Raw genomic sequence first — 13,562 nt, 5'->3', positions numbered from 1 at the left:
CCGCGGACAAAGCAATGGCGGCGGCCGCGGCCGCGTTCGCCAAGCGCGGCGGCGGCACCGGCTCCGGCACCGGCTCCGGCAGCCGAGGCGGCAGCGGCACCGGCATAAGCAGGCGCAGCGGTGCTGGTGGTGGGGGTGGCGGTGACAGCGGCCGGGGGGGCGGTAGCGGCGCTAGTGGCACGCTGATGAGTGTGATGGCAGCGGCTGCTGCCGCCGCGGCCTTCTCCTCCCCCTCCACCCCTGTGTCACGCAGACGCATGCACTCGCCGCCGCCGCCGCCGTCAGCAGCAACAACAGCTCGGCCAGAGGGTGCTGCAACTGCCGCCGCCGCCGCCGCCGCCGCCGCCGCCGCCAAGACTGCTGTGCATGACGAGCCGCCGCCGTACAACGGGCGGTCGCCGCCGGACCCGCCAGCGGTTCGCGGCGGCACCCGGGACGGCAACGCGCTTTTTGAACGCATAAGTAATGGCAACTACGTCGGTGGTGGCGGCGGCGGGGACAGTGGGTGCGGCGGCGGCGGCGCCGCGGCGGCGGCATTGGCGGCGGCTGGAGGCGGGATCACTTCTGGCCGGAGGGCCAGCTACGGCAGCAGCCTGCTGCTCGGCGGCGGCGGCGGCGGCGGCGGCGGCGGCGGCAGCGGTCCTCTGCACCCGCACCGGCACCCGCACCTGCAGCTGCCGCCGCGCCGCGGCTCGGGAACCGGCTTCCTGGGCCGCACCCAGCAGACCCACCAGCCATCCCACCAGCAGCAACCCCAGCACCACCTCTCCCGCCACGCCATCCAACAGCACGGCCAGCACCACGCCGCCGCCGTGGCCGCCGCCGCTGCCGCCGGCGCCGGCACCCGCGGTACCGCAGACGGAATCCTGATGCCGCAGGCTGGCGGCGGCGGCAGCGGCAGCCGCCACTTCATGCCACGCGCCGCCATTGTGAGTGGCACCCACGCCGTCGGACCCACAGCCGGAGGCGGCGGTGCCGCCGCCGCTGCGGCTCATCAGCTCCTGAGCAGTGCAGCTTCCTTCACCCTCGCCTCCACCGCCGCCTCCGCTGCCGTCTCCGTCATCGTTGCCGATAGCAGCAGCTCGATTCCCGCCGCCGCCGGCGCCGCCGGCGCCGCCGGCGCCGCCAGCATACAAAGCGGTGGCGGCGGCGCCGCCGCCGCCGCCGCCGCCGCCGCGCCGCCGCCTGGCGCCGCCACGCCTGTCGCTACCCATGCTCACCGGCAGGCGGCGGCGGCGGGCCTGCTGGCGGGCCGCGGCCGCCGCGGCTCCGTGCTCGCACTCCTGAGCGGCACGGATGGCGGCAGGATCATGGCGGGGCCTCGCAACCCATCCGAATCCCAGATCGCATACCTGCTAACGCTCCAGGAACAGCAGCTGCGCGGCGGCGGCGGCGGCGGCGGTCTGAGGGACGGCGAGTCAGGGCCCAACACAGCAGCCGCTACTGCTGCCGCCGGACTGGCAGCCTCAGCCCCTACGCCCGTCGCCACACCTTGTGCTGCCGCCGCCGCCTGTGACAGCACTGATGAGGGCTCTGTAGCCATTGTACTCTCCTCCAGTGGCGCCAACGCCATCACGCAGCAGGCGTCCTCTGCTGCTACAGCCGCTGCAGCCGGCGCCGCTGCTGCTACAGCCGCGGGCGCCAGCCACGGCGCCGCAAACGCCATCGTTCGCGAGCGGCCGCGCCCAGGCAAGGCACAACGCCGCATGTCGCTGTACAGTGGCACAACGGCAGCCGCCCGCCGCGCCTCCGGCGCCCTGATGGCCGTCGCGGGCGGCTTCCGCCGCGGCAGCGGCAGCGGCGCCGGCGCCGGCGGCAGCGGCAGCGGCCCCTTCCAGCCCGCCGCCGCGGCATTCAATCCCGGAGGCACACGCGCACGTGCCCTCACAGCAGATCGCAACACCGGCGGCGGCGGTGGCGGCGGCGGCGGCGGCGGCCGGTGGCTGCCTAGCTCGCTCAACCTGTCCACCTTGCTGCGCGGCGTCGGCGTGTCGCATTCCGGCCACCTGCCGCCGCAGCCCTCGCCGCCGCCGCCGCCACAGCAGCTGGCATACTCGTCGCCGCCGCAGACGACGACGGCACTGCTGGCGTTAGGCCACCAGGCGGCGGCGGCCGCCGGCACCTATTACCAGTACCTGCAGGCGCTTGCGCCGCCGCTGCAGCCACCGTCGCCTCCGCCTCCGCTGGAGGGTATTGATGAGGCGGCGGCGGACAGCCAAATGCCGTCGTCGGCGATGGCAACGGCGGCGGCGGCGGGCGAGGCGGCGGCAGCGGCGCCGCCGCCGCCCATCGGCCTGGGCATTGCGCCCGCCGCCGCCGCCGCCGTCGCGCCGACTCTGCGGCGGTCTGTGGACGTGCCGCCACACCTTGTGCACCTGGTGTATGGCGGCGGCGGTGGCGGTGGCGGTGGCGGTGGCGGCGGCGGCGGCAATGGTGTCGGCGATGGTGGCGGTGCACGCAGTGTGACTTCCGCTACTGCGCGGACGTCGTCGCGTTCGGGGCTGGGGCCGGCGGCGGCTGGGGCGGCTGTAGCACTGCCTGGTGACAGCCTGTACAGCCCCACCCACACGGCGGCGGTGACGTCAGACAGCGACTTACACCCGGGCGGCGGCGGCGGAGGCGGCAGAGGGGGAGGAGGAGGAGGGGGAGGAGGAGATGGGGGAGGTGGAGGAGGAGACAGGTGGGTGTCCAGCAACCCCACGGGACAGGATGGCAATGGCGGCACGGGTGCTGGCCGGCGGCGCTCCACCTTTGAGATGCTGCACGTGGCGGCGGCGGCGCACGCGCCGCCATACCACCAGCAGCATCACCATGCGCAGGGGCTGCCGCAAGTGCGGGCCCCCACTCGCCTGTCCGGTCCCGGCGTAGCCCCGGCGGCGGGTGCTACAGCCGGCGCTGCCGCAGGGGTCTCCTCCTCCTCTGGGCTACTGCTGCTTAGCAGCCCCAGCAGCCTCCACTCCGCTGCAGCAGTGGCCGCGGTGGCGGCGCCGCTGCCGCTGCCGCTGCCGCTGCCAGCAGCTGGCGGCGCCGTCAACCCTGCCCCAAGCTCCCTACTGCCCGTATCCCTCCTGGACCCCCCGCTGCTGCACCCCCCGCACCCTCTCTACCCGCAGCCGCACCTCCCCTCACCCCGTGCCAGCAGCCGCAACCTCGCACCGCACACTGTCACAGCGGCAGCAGGCCTCGTCATCAACCAGCCGCCCTCCGCCGCCGCCGCCGCCGCCGCGGCAGCAGCTCATCCTGCCGACCGGCTCTCCACCCGCGCCCGCATGCGGCGGGCCTCTGTGAGCGTCATGCTCGTGCCATCGCCGCCGCCTGATGCTGACGATGGTAGTGATGGTGGCGGCGGCGGCGGCGGTGGTGGCGGCGGCGTCGGCGGCGTCGGCGGCTTGATGGGCATGGCGTTTGCGCCGGACTCGTTCGCCGCGGTGGCAGTGGCGGCGGCGATGGCGGCGGCGGACGCGGCTGAGGAGGCTCACCTGACGGCGGCGCAGGCGGAGGTGGTCGTGGGAGCTGGCGGCGCCCGCTACACGGGAGGCAGCGGCGGCGTCACGGACGGCAGTAGCGCCAGCCTGCGGCACAGCGCCGGCGGCCGGTCCACGCCGCCAGAGATGCAGGTGCTGGCGGCGGCGGCCCAGCGGCCGCACCTCTCACCACTGTCCGGCGGCCGGCGCGGCAGTACCAGCAGCTATCAGCAGCCGCACTGGTGGCAGCAGCATGAGCAGCAGCAGCAGCATGAGCAGCAGCATGAGCAGCAGCAGCATGAGCAGCAGCAGCAGCAGCAGCATGAGCAGCAGCAGCAGCAGCAGCAGCATGAGCAGCAGCAGCAGCAGCAGTGGCAGTGGCAGGCTCGGTCTGCGACCGGCTACTTCTACGGCTGCATGCCGCCTGCTGGAACAAGCGCAGCTGCATTGGCGGCGGCCTTCCACGGCGGGGCTTCTGGCGGAGGCGGCAGCGGAGGCGGCCGCCGTGGCAGTGCCGCTTGCTACTACACACCACCGGCGCCGCCACCGCCGCGCCTGTCGCATGACATGGCCTCTGCCGGCGGCGGCGTGGGCGGCGGCGGTGACGCACCAGAGCGACGGCGGCGCTCGCGGCGCGTGTCAGTGTACAGCCGTCTGCTGCTACTGCCGCCGCCGCCGCCGCCGCATGACGCCCAGTACCAGTACCAGCAGCAGCAGCAGCAGCCCCACGGCCCGGAGGTGCTACAGCCGGCAAAATCTGCGTCTGCCGGTTGCAGTCGCGATGGCGGTGGCGGTGGCGGGGGCGGCTGTAGCAGTACTGGCCTCAGCAGCCTACTAGGCGTTGGAGGCGGTGGCGGCGGCGGCGGCAGCAGCCTGCTTGGCAGTAGCATTCATGTCGGCACTACTGGGGGAGCGGGAGAAGGTGGCGGCGCCAACAGCAGCAGCTGGGGTGTCGCAGGAGCAACGTCGCAGCAAAAGCAACGGCAGCGGCAGTCGACGGGTGGGCCGCACCGCCCCGCAGACGAGGCTGGTGGCGGCGGCGGCGGCGGCGGCCCGGGGGCGGCCTCCTCGGCAAGTCTAGCCGGCCTGCAGCAGGCGCCGGGGCGCGTGTGAGCCGTACGTAGGAAGCAACGGCGGCGGCAGCGGCGGCGGCGGCAGTGGCGGCGGCTGTGTGCGCACTAGTGTGGGTATGGAGGGAGCCGCAGGCCACAGCGGGGGCGCAGAAGGCCGAAGCGTGCGGGGTCCTGCTGCAGAGTGCGCGGCTGGCGTTGGACCGCTTGGAATGCGACGGGGGCAGGAGCAGCACGAGAGGGAGGGGTCGGGGGGGCAGGGGGGAGGAGAGATTGCATTGGTTACACGAGGGGAAGGCGAAGGAGCTCACGCCGCACGCACCCGCTGGGATGCGAGGACTGGCAGCGGCCATGTGGCTGGCATGAACTCATGTGGATGTCACACAAAGTGAAGGAGGACTTCTAAGGGTCGGTGGGACACACACACACACACACACACACACACACACACACACACACACACTTGCCTTTTGCATGGCTGGCCCTGGTGCGTGGCTGGGAAGGTCGTGTGCCTACCCCCCCCCCCCCCGCACTGCGCCTGTCCGCATGGTCCGCAATGCTACCTACGCACCAGACTAACGGACATGCGTGCGCACGTGCACCACTTGTGTCCGTCTTGCTTGGCACAGGTTTGGGGCATCTGTGTACTTACTCTCTTGGGCATTACGGTATCATAGTCTTGGGTACTGCGGGGAAACGACAGGTATTAGGTAGAGCGAGAGAGAGCTCGCGTGCGAGAGATAGAGGCTGCTGGGTGTACTGCTGGGTTCTTAGTTCGGTTCGTCATGTGAACAAGAGGATAGCGCGGGCGGAAGCGTGTGTGCCAGATCTCTGCTGCTGCTAGCGGTTGCCGATACGGCAGCCGTACTCCTGCAATGTGCGTGCACGTGTGTATTTGTTCATCATTGGAGGACTCAGGACTGGTATGCAGCCATCGAAACACAAACTTACTTGACCTCGATCTTGCGAAGCGCGCCATCGCCCTGACCACTGGTGATGAGCTGCACGTGGTGCGATGCGCGTGTGTGCACGGCCGTGGTTCTGGCCCTGCGCTGGGGGTGCGTGACGGTGGTGGCGCTGAGGGAGCTGAGCTAGCAAGTGATAGCTAGCTAGCACCCGGTGCCGGCAGCGGCCTGTTGCGCCGGCTTGATGCTGACGGTGGGCTGATCGCACGGCACAGCACGGCACGGCCGGCTGCAAGGAGTGACGGGGGTCGTGAGTGGCCACGCACGCGCCTGTGGAAGGAGCTGAGTAGATGCGTGCTGGTGCGTGCTGTTGCGTGCCGGTGCGTGCTGGTGCGTGCCGGTACGGGCAAGTGTTGCACGTGACCGTACGCGTCGCTGTGCGCCATGCAGGGATGGGGCTCGCGGTTGGCTCAACGGCTGGCAACTGCTGCATGCATTTGTGCAAATTTGAATAGAGGAAAACGTGCACATGTGCTGCTTTCGAGCCAATGAGCTGCACAAACTTGGTGCGGGTGAAATGCTGTGCAAATTCCACTCAGAAATAAGCCGCTCGATAGCGGTGGTGTGTGTGACACGTGCGCGTGTGCGTGATTAAAAGGTTCTGCTCAAACTTCCCACATCCAGGAGGCATGAGCGTGTACGGGCCATCTAACCCACGGGTGATATTGTTTGCTTGGGTTGGACATTTGATACTATTATCGATTCACAGTATTGCTACTATTCGTATGGCAAAGATTTACACAGGTGCGCCCTCGCAAGGCAGTTCTGCTGGCATGCGGCACCACCGCTTCCGTCCTGCCCGTGTCCGTGGTCATGACCTGCTGCGTGCGGTGTGATTCTCGGGCGGGGCCCATGGCCCCATGCATGCACGCGTGCCAAGCAAAGGCTTCATGCGCTGTGCTGTGCTGTGCTGTGCTGTTGCATTGCAGTCTAGGCATTTTGAGGCTGGTGCATAATCGTGATGAGTTGCGGCGCGTGCATGTATGAGTTATGGCGCCAACTCAGGATGGCAGCGCTGTGCTCAGCACACGTGGGTTGGCACGACAGACTGATGACCGGGGCCGCTGATAGGGCGTGCCGCATGTGTTGCAGGGCTCACAGGCCCCAATGCTGCTTGTAAGGCACCGATAGACGGACCAGTCTGGCGCTCTGGCCGCCTGGACCAACCAGCCCGGCAGAAGCCTTATGCCCCTAGCTGTCCAGTCCCAGCACAGCAGGCCTCAGCGCCATCACACTACCTGTGACATGCACCACGGCACCGTGTTGACGCGTGTCCCGACACGCCTGCCTCATTCGGCCGACCAGCACGCACGAGTCTTCCCTCATGCAGGGCACTAGGGCAGTTGTGCTGCGCTAGCGACGCAGAGTGGTCTCGCTGGTCCCGGTGCTGGGGCCTGGGGGTCCTCGCTTCACTGAATGTCCGCCAGAGGTCCGTGTCCCCGTCCAGGGCTTGCATCTTCGGGGAGGCAAGAAATATGGTGCATTGCCCCAGGTGTAGGCCTTCAGGCGAGAAATATGGTGCATTCACGCCGAGTGGAGGTGCATCCGGCCCCCAAATCTCGCCAAGAACCCCTTTCCGGGGGGGGGGGGGTTTGGGGGACGGGGCGGAGGCGCGGAGCCCCCCCAAACGCTGAGAACTAGGCATTTTTGGGCCCCCGGATGACGTGGGCGAGAACGTGGTTAGGGGCCTTCTCGCCAGCGGCGGCGGCCTACCCCTGGAAGACGCAAGCCCTGTCCCCGTCCGCACACTCGAGTCTGCACGCTCGAGGCCGCCACGCCACCACGGTGACCCCGGCACGGCCCCCACCCCGGTGCTTGTCGCCGCGCCCCTGTGGTCTGAAGGCAGCCCTCAGGGTACTGCAGAGCTCCAAGGTCGTGGGCGCGAGGCGTGCAGCACGTGCGCAGCGGCGGCGCTCTTGGGTGGATGGTCCACTCCGCAGGGGACATTTTCTGTGGGCCATTTCCCTGTGTGGTTTTTGGGCGCGTGCCTCGCAGGGTTGGGCTCGGTCTGGATGACAGGCGGCCCGGCTGTCCCACGAGTGAGTGAGTGAGTGAGTATAACAAGCGGTCCTTCGTGAATGCGTGAGCATTACAGGCGGCCCCTTACCGGGTCCGCCTGCGGGTTGTGGTTCGATGGTGTGTGGTGCTGATGTAATGTGGTGTGAGAGCTCGATATGCATCTCGTTCGTGCCCGGTTAGCTCAGTCGGTAGAGCGCAAGGCTCTTAACCTTGTGGTCGTGGGTTCGAGCCCCACATTGGGCGCTCAGCGCGCAGCAGTCACAAGAACTGGAATGCACACGCATTTTGTGCCCACGCATGACCAATGCACTCGTGTATGGATGCGGATGTTACAGAGGGGACAGTCCCAGCTCCCGAAGACGCCGAGCCATCACATGCTATCAGGGCCCAACCCCGACTTTGCTGCAAACCCTCCCGCGTGTATGGGCCAGCCAGCAGGCAGGACTGCAGGAGGACACATGGCAGGGGCCAATTGTGGAGTGGACCAAGACGGACGAGGGATACACGAGGACAGAGGCCAGGGCCGAGTTAGGGCAACCGAAAAGGCGGGTTGGCGTGACGGGCGAGCACACATGATAACGTATGTACACAGTTCGGGCTAGTGATGGGATAGAGGAATCGTGCTCGTGCGCAACGGCGGGTGGGCGACCAGCACTACCGTACAGTTTGCTGTGTATGGCTTCTGTCATCATGCGGAGCGCAAATCTTCGCTACACCCTGTCTGCACACAGCTCACCCAATAACATAGGCAATCCCTGGCGTATAGAGACACCGCTGACGCGCGCGAGCACTGGGGAAATCAAGACGGACGCCCATAGGTGACACACGGTGTGACACGGTGTTGGCCCCGTGTCAAAGCCCGGTTCCATGAATCCACACGTTTGCAGCAAGCTATAGCAGCGCTGCGTGTTTGGCCAGAAAGCGCGTCGATTTGGGGAGCGCGCCGGCATTGCCTTGCATTGTCGACGCGTCGGCGGTAGAGCGCCGCTCCCTAGCTCCAAGTCATATTGAAGCACGGGAGCAAAGGAACATTCTTCAAAGCACAGCGAAACTGCGTTTTGAGACAAAGTAGCCAAGAGTCGTCTTAGAATTGTGGGTGGAGGAGCCACGTTTCCAATGCTGGCTAAGAATTGCATCGATTGACTACTTTTAGGGGTTCGCAGGCGTCGTGAAGCAATCAGCCGTACAAGTCGTTGTCGCCGAGGCCAGTACAGTTTGCTTTGTTTCGCAAAATGATCATGTGCTCGCGCGCTTCAAGATGCGCTGGAGTTAGGGAGCGGCGCTCTACCGCCGACGCGCCGACAATGCAAGGCAATGCCGGCGCGCTCCCCAAATCGACGCGCTTTCTGGCCAAACACGCAGCGCTGCTATAGCTTGCTGCAAACGTGTGGATTCATGGAACCGGGCTTTGACACGGGGCCAACACTGTGTCACACCGTGTGTCACCTATGGGCGTCCGTCTTGATTTCCCCAGTGCTCGCGCGCGTCAGCGGTGTCTCTATACGCCAGGGATTGCCTATGTTATTGGGTGAGCTGTGTGCAGACAGGGTGTAGCGAAGATTTGCGCTCCGCATGATGACAGAAGCCATACACAGCAAACTGTACGGTAGTGCTGGTCGCCCACCCGCCGTTGCGCACGAGCACGATTCCTCTATCCCATCACTAGCCCGAACTGTGTACATACGTTATCATGTGTGCTCGCCCGTCACGCCAACCCGCCTTTTCGGTTGCCCTAACTCGGCCCTGGCCTCTGTCCTCGTGTATCCCTCGTCCGTCTTGGTCCACTCCACAATTGGCCCCTGCCATGTGTCCTCCTGCAGTCCTGCCTGCTGGCTGGCCCATACACGAGTGCATTGGTCATGCGTGGGCACAAAATGCGTGTGCATTCCAGTTCTTGTGACTGCTGCGCGCTGAGCGCCCAATGTGGGGCTCGAACCCACGACCACAAGGTTAAGAGCCTTGCGCTCTACCGACTGAGCTAACCGGGCACGAACGAGATGCATATCGAGCTCTCACACCACATTACATCAGCACCACACACCATCGAACCACAACCCGCAGGCGGACCCGGTAAGGGGCCGCCTGTAATGCTCACGCATTCACGAAGGACCGCTTGTTATACTCACTCACTCACTCACTCGTGGGACAGCCGGGCCGCCTGTCATCCAGACCGAGCCCAACCCTGCGAGGCACGCGCCCAAAAACCACACAGGGAAATGGCCCACAGAAAATGTCCCCTGCGGAGTGGACCATCCACCCAAGAGCGCCGCCGCTGCGCACGTGCTGCACGCCTCGCGCCCACGACCTTGGAGCTCTGCAGTACCCTGAGGGCTGCCTTCAGACCACAGGGGCGCGGCGACAAGCACCGGGGTGGGGGCCGTGCCGGGGTCACCGTGGTGGCGTGGCGGCCTCGAGCGTGCAGACTCGAGTGTGCGGACGGGATCCGTAAGAACCCGTTAAGAGTGTTGTTGTTGTTGTTGTTGTTGTTGTTGTTGTTGTTGTTGTTGTTGGTAACAAGGTGGTGTGCACGAGCATGCGTGCTATCCTGTCCCCGTACGTAAGTACCAGTGTAAAAGTCCGTTAAGGGCATGGGATTCAGCACAAGCACACTCGGCCACCCTATCTCATCACCACGCATACGCACACATCTTGCAATCCTTGTACTTGACCTCGATGGCCTACCTTCCTGCTGAGCGCTTGAGGTCATGGGTACAGTTTCAAGGCAGGCCGCTGTGCAGGGTGCGTGCCGCTGTTTCGGATCCGGGACCCATGGACCCATCAATTTCAGTCGAGCACAAAAAGTAAATGAAGTAAGGCGGTTCAAAACGTGCACACACCTCAGCCCATTTCCTCTGTTACACGCACGTGGATTTTGTGGAATGGGCATCGATGGCAATACTAACGGCGTCGGGAAAGTCGGGCCTGCCGCAGCGACTGCGCGTGAGCTGCTGCGTGTGCCGCTGCTGCCTGAGGAGCAGTGCCGCCCCGCCGCGACCGTTTGCGTGACTGGTGAGCACAAACGTACACGACTGCTTTGCTGCTGCGGGGCTTCTTGCCCGAGGGTCAAGGGCGAGGGGGCGAGGGCGTGTCGGAAACTGTACGTAGTAGCGGGCGGCACCACACGTGCGCTTCGCCCGCCCTCTCGCCCGCCCGCCCGGCGCCACCGCATGAAGCGCCCGTTGAATGTGTGACGCAGGCGCGACGGGCTATGTGGCCGGGCCCATCATTGCGCGGCTGCTGGCGGCGGGTCACCGCGTGCGGGCGACCGCCAGGTGGGCGGCGCAGTGCCTGCTGGTGCCTGGGTCAGGGCGGGCGGCGCAGTGCCTGCCTGCCTGCCTGGGTCAGGGCGTGAGGGCGGGGCGCGCAGCCATCACATGTGTGAGGGTGTGCAGCGGCATGGGCGGAATAGTGAGGGGGCGGCTAGCTGCTGCACGTAGGAGTTGGGCACGTGTGGAAGTATGTGAGCAGTCGCCAGTGGGGAACCCAATTACCGCTAGGGCGGCCAGCACGGTGCGGTACAAGTGAGGCAGGAGGGGCATGATCTCCGTTGGTGGACGGGGCGTCACTGATGCATGTCACCTGGTGGCTGGTGCCTGTCCCCTTGCTTGTCGCGTTTGTCTTTTTTTATCATGTCACGGCGGCACCGGCGCCCCAGGGACACTTCCCCCAGTCAGCCAGCCGTAGCCGCACTGCTGGCGCTGCCGGGTGCATCCGAGCGGCTGCAGCTGTTTGCGGCAGACCTGCTACAGCTGGGCAGCTTTGATGAGGCTGTAGCAGGCTGCGACGTGGTCATCCACACCGCCTCGCCATTCGCGCTGTCGGTGCGTGCCGCGTGCGCACGCATGGACGTCGTGCATGCATGCACGGGGGGCATGAACGTGGCAGCGCTAGCTGTTTACTTGTGCGTACAATGCTGGGGGTTACTGGACTCCTGTAATGCAAAGGACGGCGCCGCCGTTCGCTTATGACCTGGACGGCATGCTGAGGGCATTCGGTGCGGAGCGCTCTGACGCTCGTGCGGCCGCGATGTGCGCGTGAACAGGTGGGCCGGGGGCAGGCTCGGCGTCTCCTGTTGGAACCAGCTGTGCGTGGCGTGGAGAACGTCATCGGTAGGTGGGCCACGTGTAGGCTTGGGCGGCGTTGCCCTGCCCTGCTTTTATGTGCGGCCACTTTGAGCGCGTGTATGCCCCCCCCGCCCCGCGCACGCAGGCGCGGTTAACCGCAGTCCCTGCGTGCGCCGCGTGGTCCTGACCTCCTCCATCGCCGCCACATGCGCCCGCGCCGACGACCACCATCCGCGTCCCCGCGCCCACAAGGCTAGTCCGTCAGCAGCTACTACCGCCGTGGCCTCCGAAGCTGGAGCTGCCAGCGGCAGTAGCAAGTCTGATGACCCACTGCTGCGCGACACCAATATTGCTGCGCCTCCTGACGGCCCTACTGATGCTCCTAGCAGCGTCAGCACAAGCCTCGAGGCCGGCAGCGGCGGCAGCGGCGGCTCCGAATCCGGTGCTACAGCCGGCGGCGGCGCTAGCGGAGGTCATCAGGGCGGCGGTGAAGACGGCGTGATTGATGAACGGCACTGGAACAACGTCGCAAGTGAGGACTTCCTGCCCTACTCCTGGAGCAAGACGGAGGCAGAGCGGCGGGCGTGGGAACTGGCAGCGCAGCAGGACAGGTAGGCGATGACTTGCCCGTAATGATGGGGTTGGTGGGGACCAGCGAGCATCTCTTCCTGCGGCTCTTCCTTTGTTCACTACCGTATGTACCGTGCGGCGGTGTGCGCCCCACTGTCTTCACATGGCGCATACCGTACGCATAGCATGTGATGCTCGCTGCGATCGACATATATACATGCGTGCATGCTGCACCTGCACCGGCATGTGCGTGCTCCCTCTTCACAGGTGGCGGCTGGTGAGCGTGCTGCCGGGCTTTGTGCTGGGGCCGTGTGTGGGCGGCGGCGGCGGCCGCAGCCGCAGCGAGAGCGTCATGCTGCTGCGGCGGCTGTGCGAGGGCGCCATGTGGCCGGCGGCGCCCAACATGGGGCTGGCCACGGCGGACGTGCGCGACGTGGCGGCAGCGCACTGCCGCGCGGCGCTGCTGCCGGGAGCCAGCGGCAGGTGCGCGGCGTGGCTTGGGTGGCGTCGCCGGCGTATGTGTTGAATGAATACCGGCGGCAGTGTGCGGTTGCACGGCGTATGCTAGCTGAGCAGGGATCGGTGGTGGCACAGACGACCGGCTAGACCCGCAGGCGTGTGTGAGGCAGGGGCTTGCAAGCAAAGCCCACTTGCGTGCTGTCTCCCGCTGGCCCTCCCGGCCTTCCCGGCCCTGCCGGCCTGGACGTCGCAGGTACCTGGTTGTGGGCGGCGGCACGCGCATGTGGCGGCTGACGGCGCTAGTGGCCGCGCTGTACCCGGGCGGCGCGGTGCGGCGGTCGGTGGCGGTGGCGCCGCGTGCGTTGGTGGCAGCGCTGGGGCCGGCGGTGCTGCACCTGGGCTCGGACGTGGTGGAGGCCACGTGGGGGCCGCCACCGCGGTTCAGCACGCGACGGTGCGCGCGTGCGCGCCTTATTGCTCGAGTGATCGGCTGCTAGATAGCTGGTGTACATGTTGGGATCAATGCATGAGGCATCTACCAGCGGAGCGGATTCTGACCCATTAGTACAGTGCTTCTTCATTGCCATAATGCGTTGGTGTGTGTGCAATACCGGTACTGCTGACGGCTGTCGCCACAGGGCCGCCGAGGAGCTGGGCCTGCGGTCGTGGGTGCCGCTGGAGGAGTCGCTGCGGGACATGGTGGAGGACCTGGCGAGCAAGGGGCTGGTGCGGCACCCGCTCAGCCGCGGCGGCATCGTGCTGGGGAAGCAGGCCGCGTGGCTGCTTGCGCTGGGCTTGGTCGTGCTCCTGGCCGTGGTGTTCGGGGCCGCAGCGGCGCTGCGCACCCTGCGGGGCTGAGGACAGGTTCACGGACAAGTCTAGACACGCGTGCCATTCGGTTAGCGATGTAAAAACATCTGTTATAGTACAGTTGATCACAAGTAACTCACA

General features: G+C 66.5%; 2 protein-coding genes across 2 annotated transcripts in view; both read left to right on the top strand.

The window, feature by feature from the left end:
• CHLRE_01g023650v5 (uncharacterized protein) overlaps positions 1-6,631 on the top strand; it is a 15,294-nt gene extending 8,663 nt beyond the window's left edge. Inside the window, exon 18 of the mRNA XM_043058519.1 lies at positions 1-6,631. This exon is cut by the window's left edge and continues 96 nt beyond it. Coding sequence (XP_042928433.1) covers positions 1-4,577 — 4,577 coding nt within the window. The 3' untranslated portion in view covers positions 4,578-6,631.
• A 1,626-nt stretch (positions 6,632-8,257) lies between these two features.
• CHLRE_01g023600v5 (uncharacterized protein) lies at positions 8,258-13,534 on the top strand. Its single transcript, XM_043058518.1, has 10 exons — positions 8,258-9,046; positions 9,580-9,588; positions 10,361-10,527; positions 10,715-10,790; positions 11,174-11,339; positions 11,561-11,627; positions 11,728-12,193; positions 12,420-12,635; positions 12,865-13,065; positions 13,250-13,534. The coding sequence occupies exons 3-10, from the start codon at positions 10,398-10,400 to the stop codon at positions 13,467-13,469; spliced, it is 1,542 nt and encodes a 513-aa protein (XP_042928432.1). The 5' UTR covers positions 8,258-9,046; positions 9,580-9,588; positions 10,361-10,397; the 3' UTR covers positions 13,470-13,534.
• The last annotated feature ends 28 nt before the right edge of the window (positions 13,535-13,562 follow it).

This window comes from Chlamydomonas reinhardtii, chromosome 1 (genome assembly GCF_000002595.2).
Source record: "Chlamydomonas reinhardtii strain CC-503 cw92 mt+ chromosome 1, whole genome shotgun sequence".
NCBI lineage: Eukaryota > Viridiplantae > Chlorophyta > Chlorophyceae > Chlamydomonadales > Chlamydomonadaceae > Chlamydomonas > Chlamydomonas reinhardtii.
This window is presented reverse-complemented; position numbering and strand designations above follow the sequence as displayed.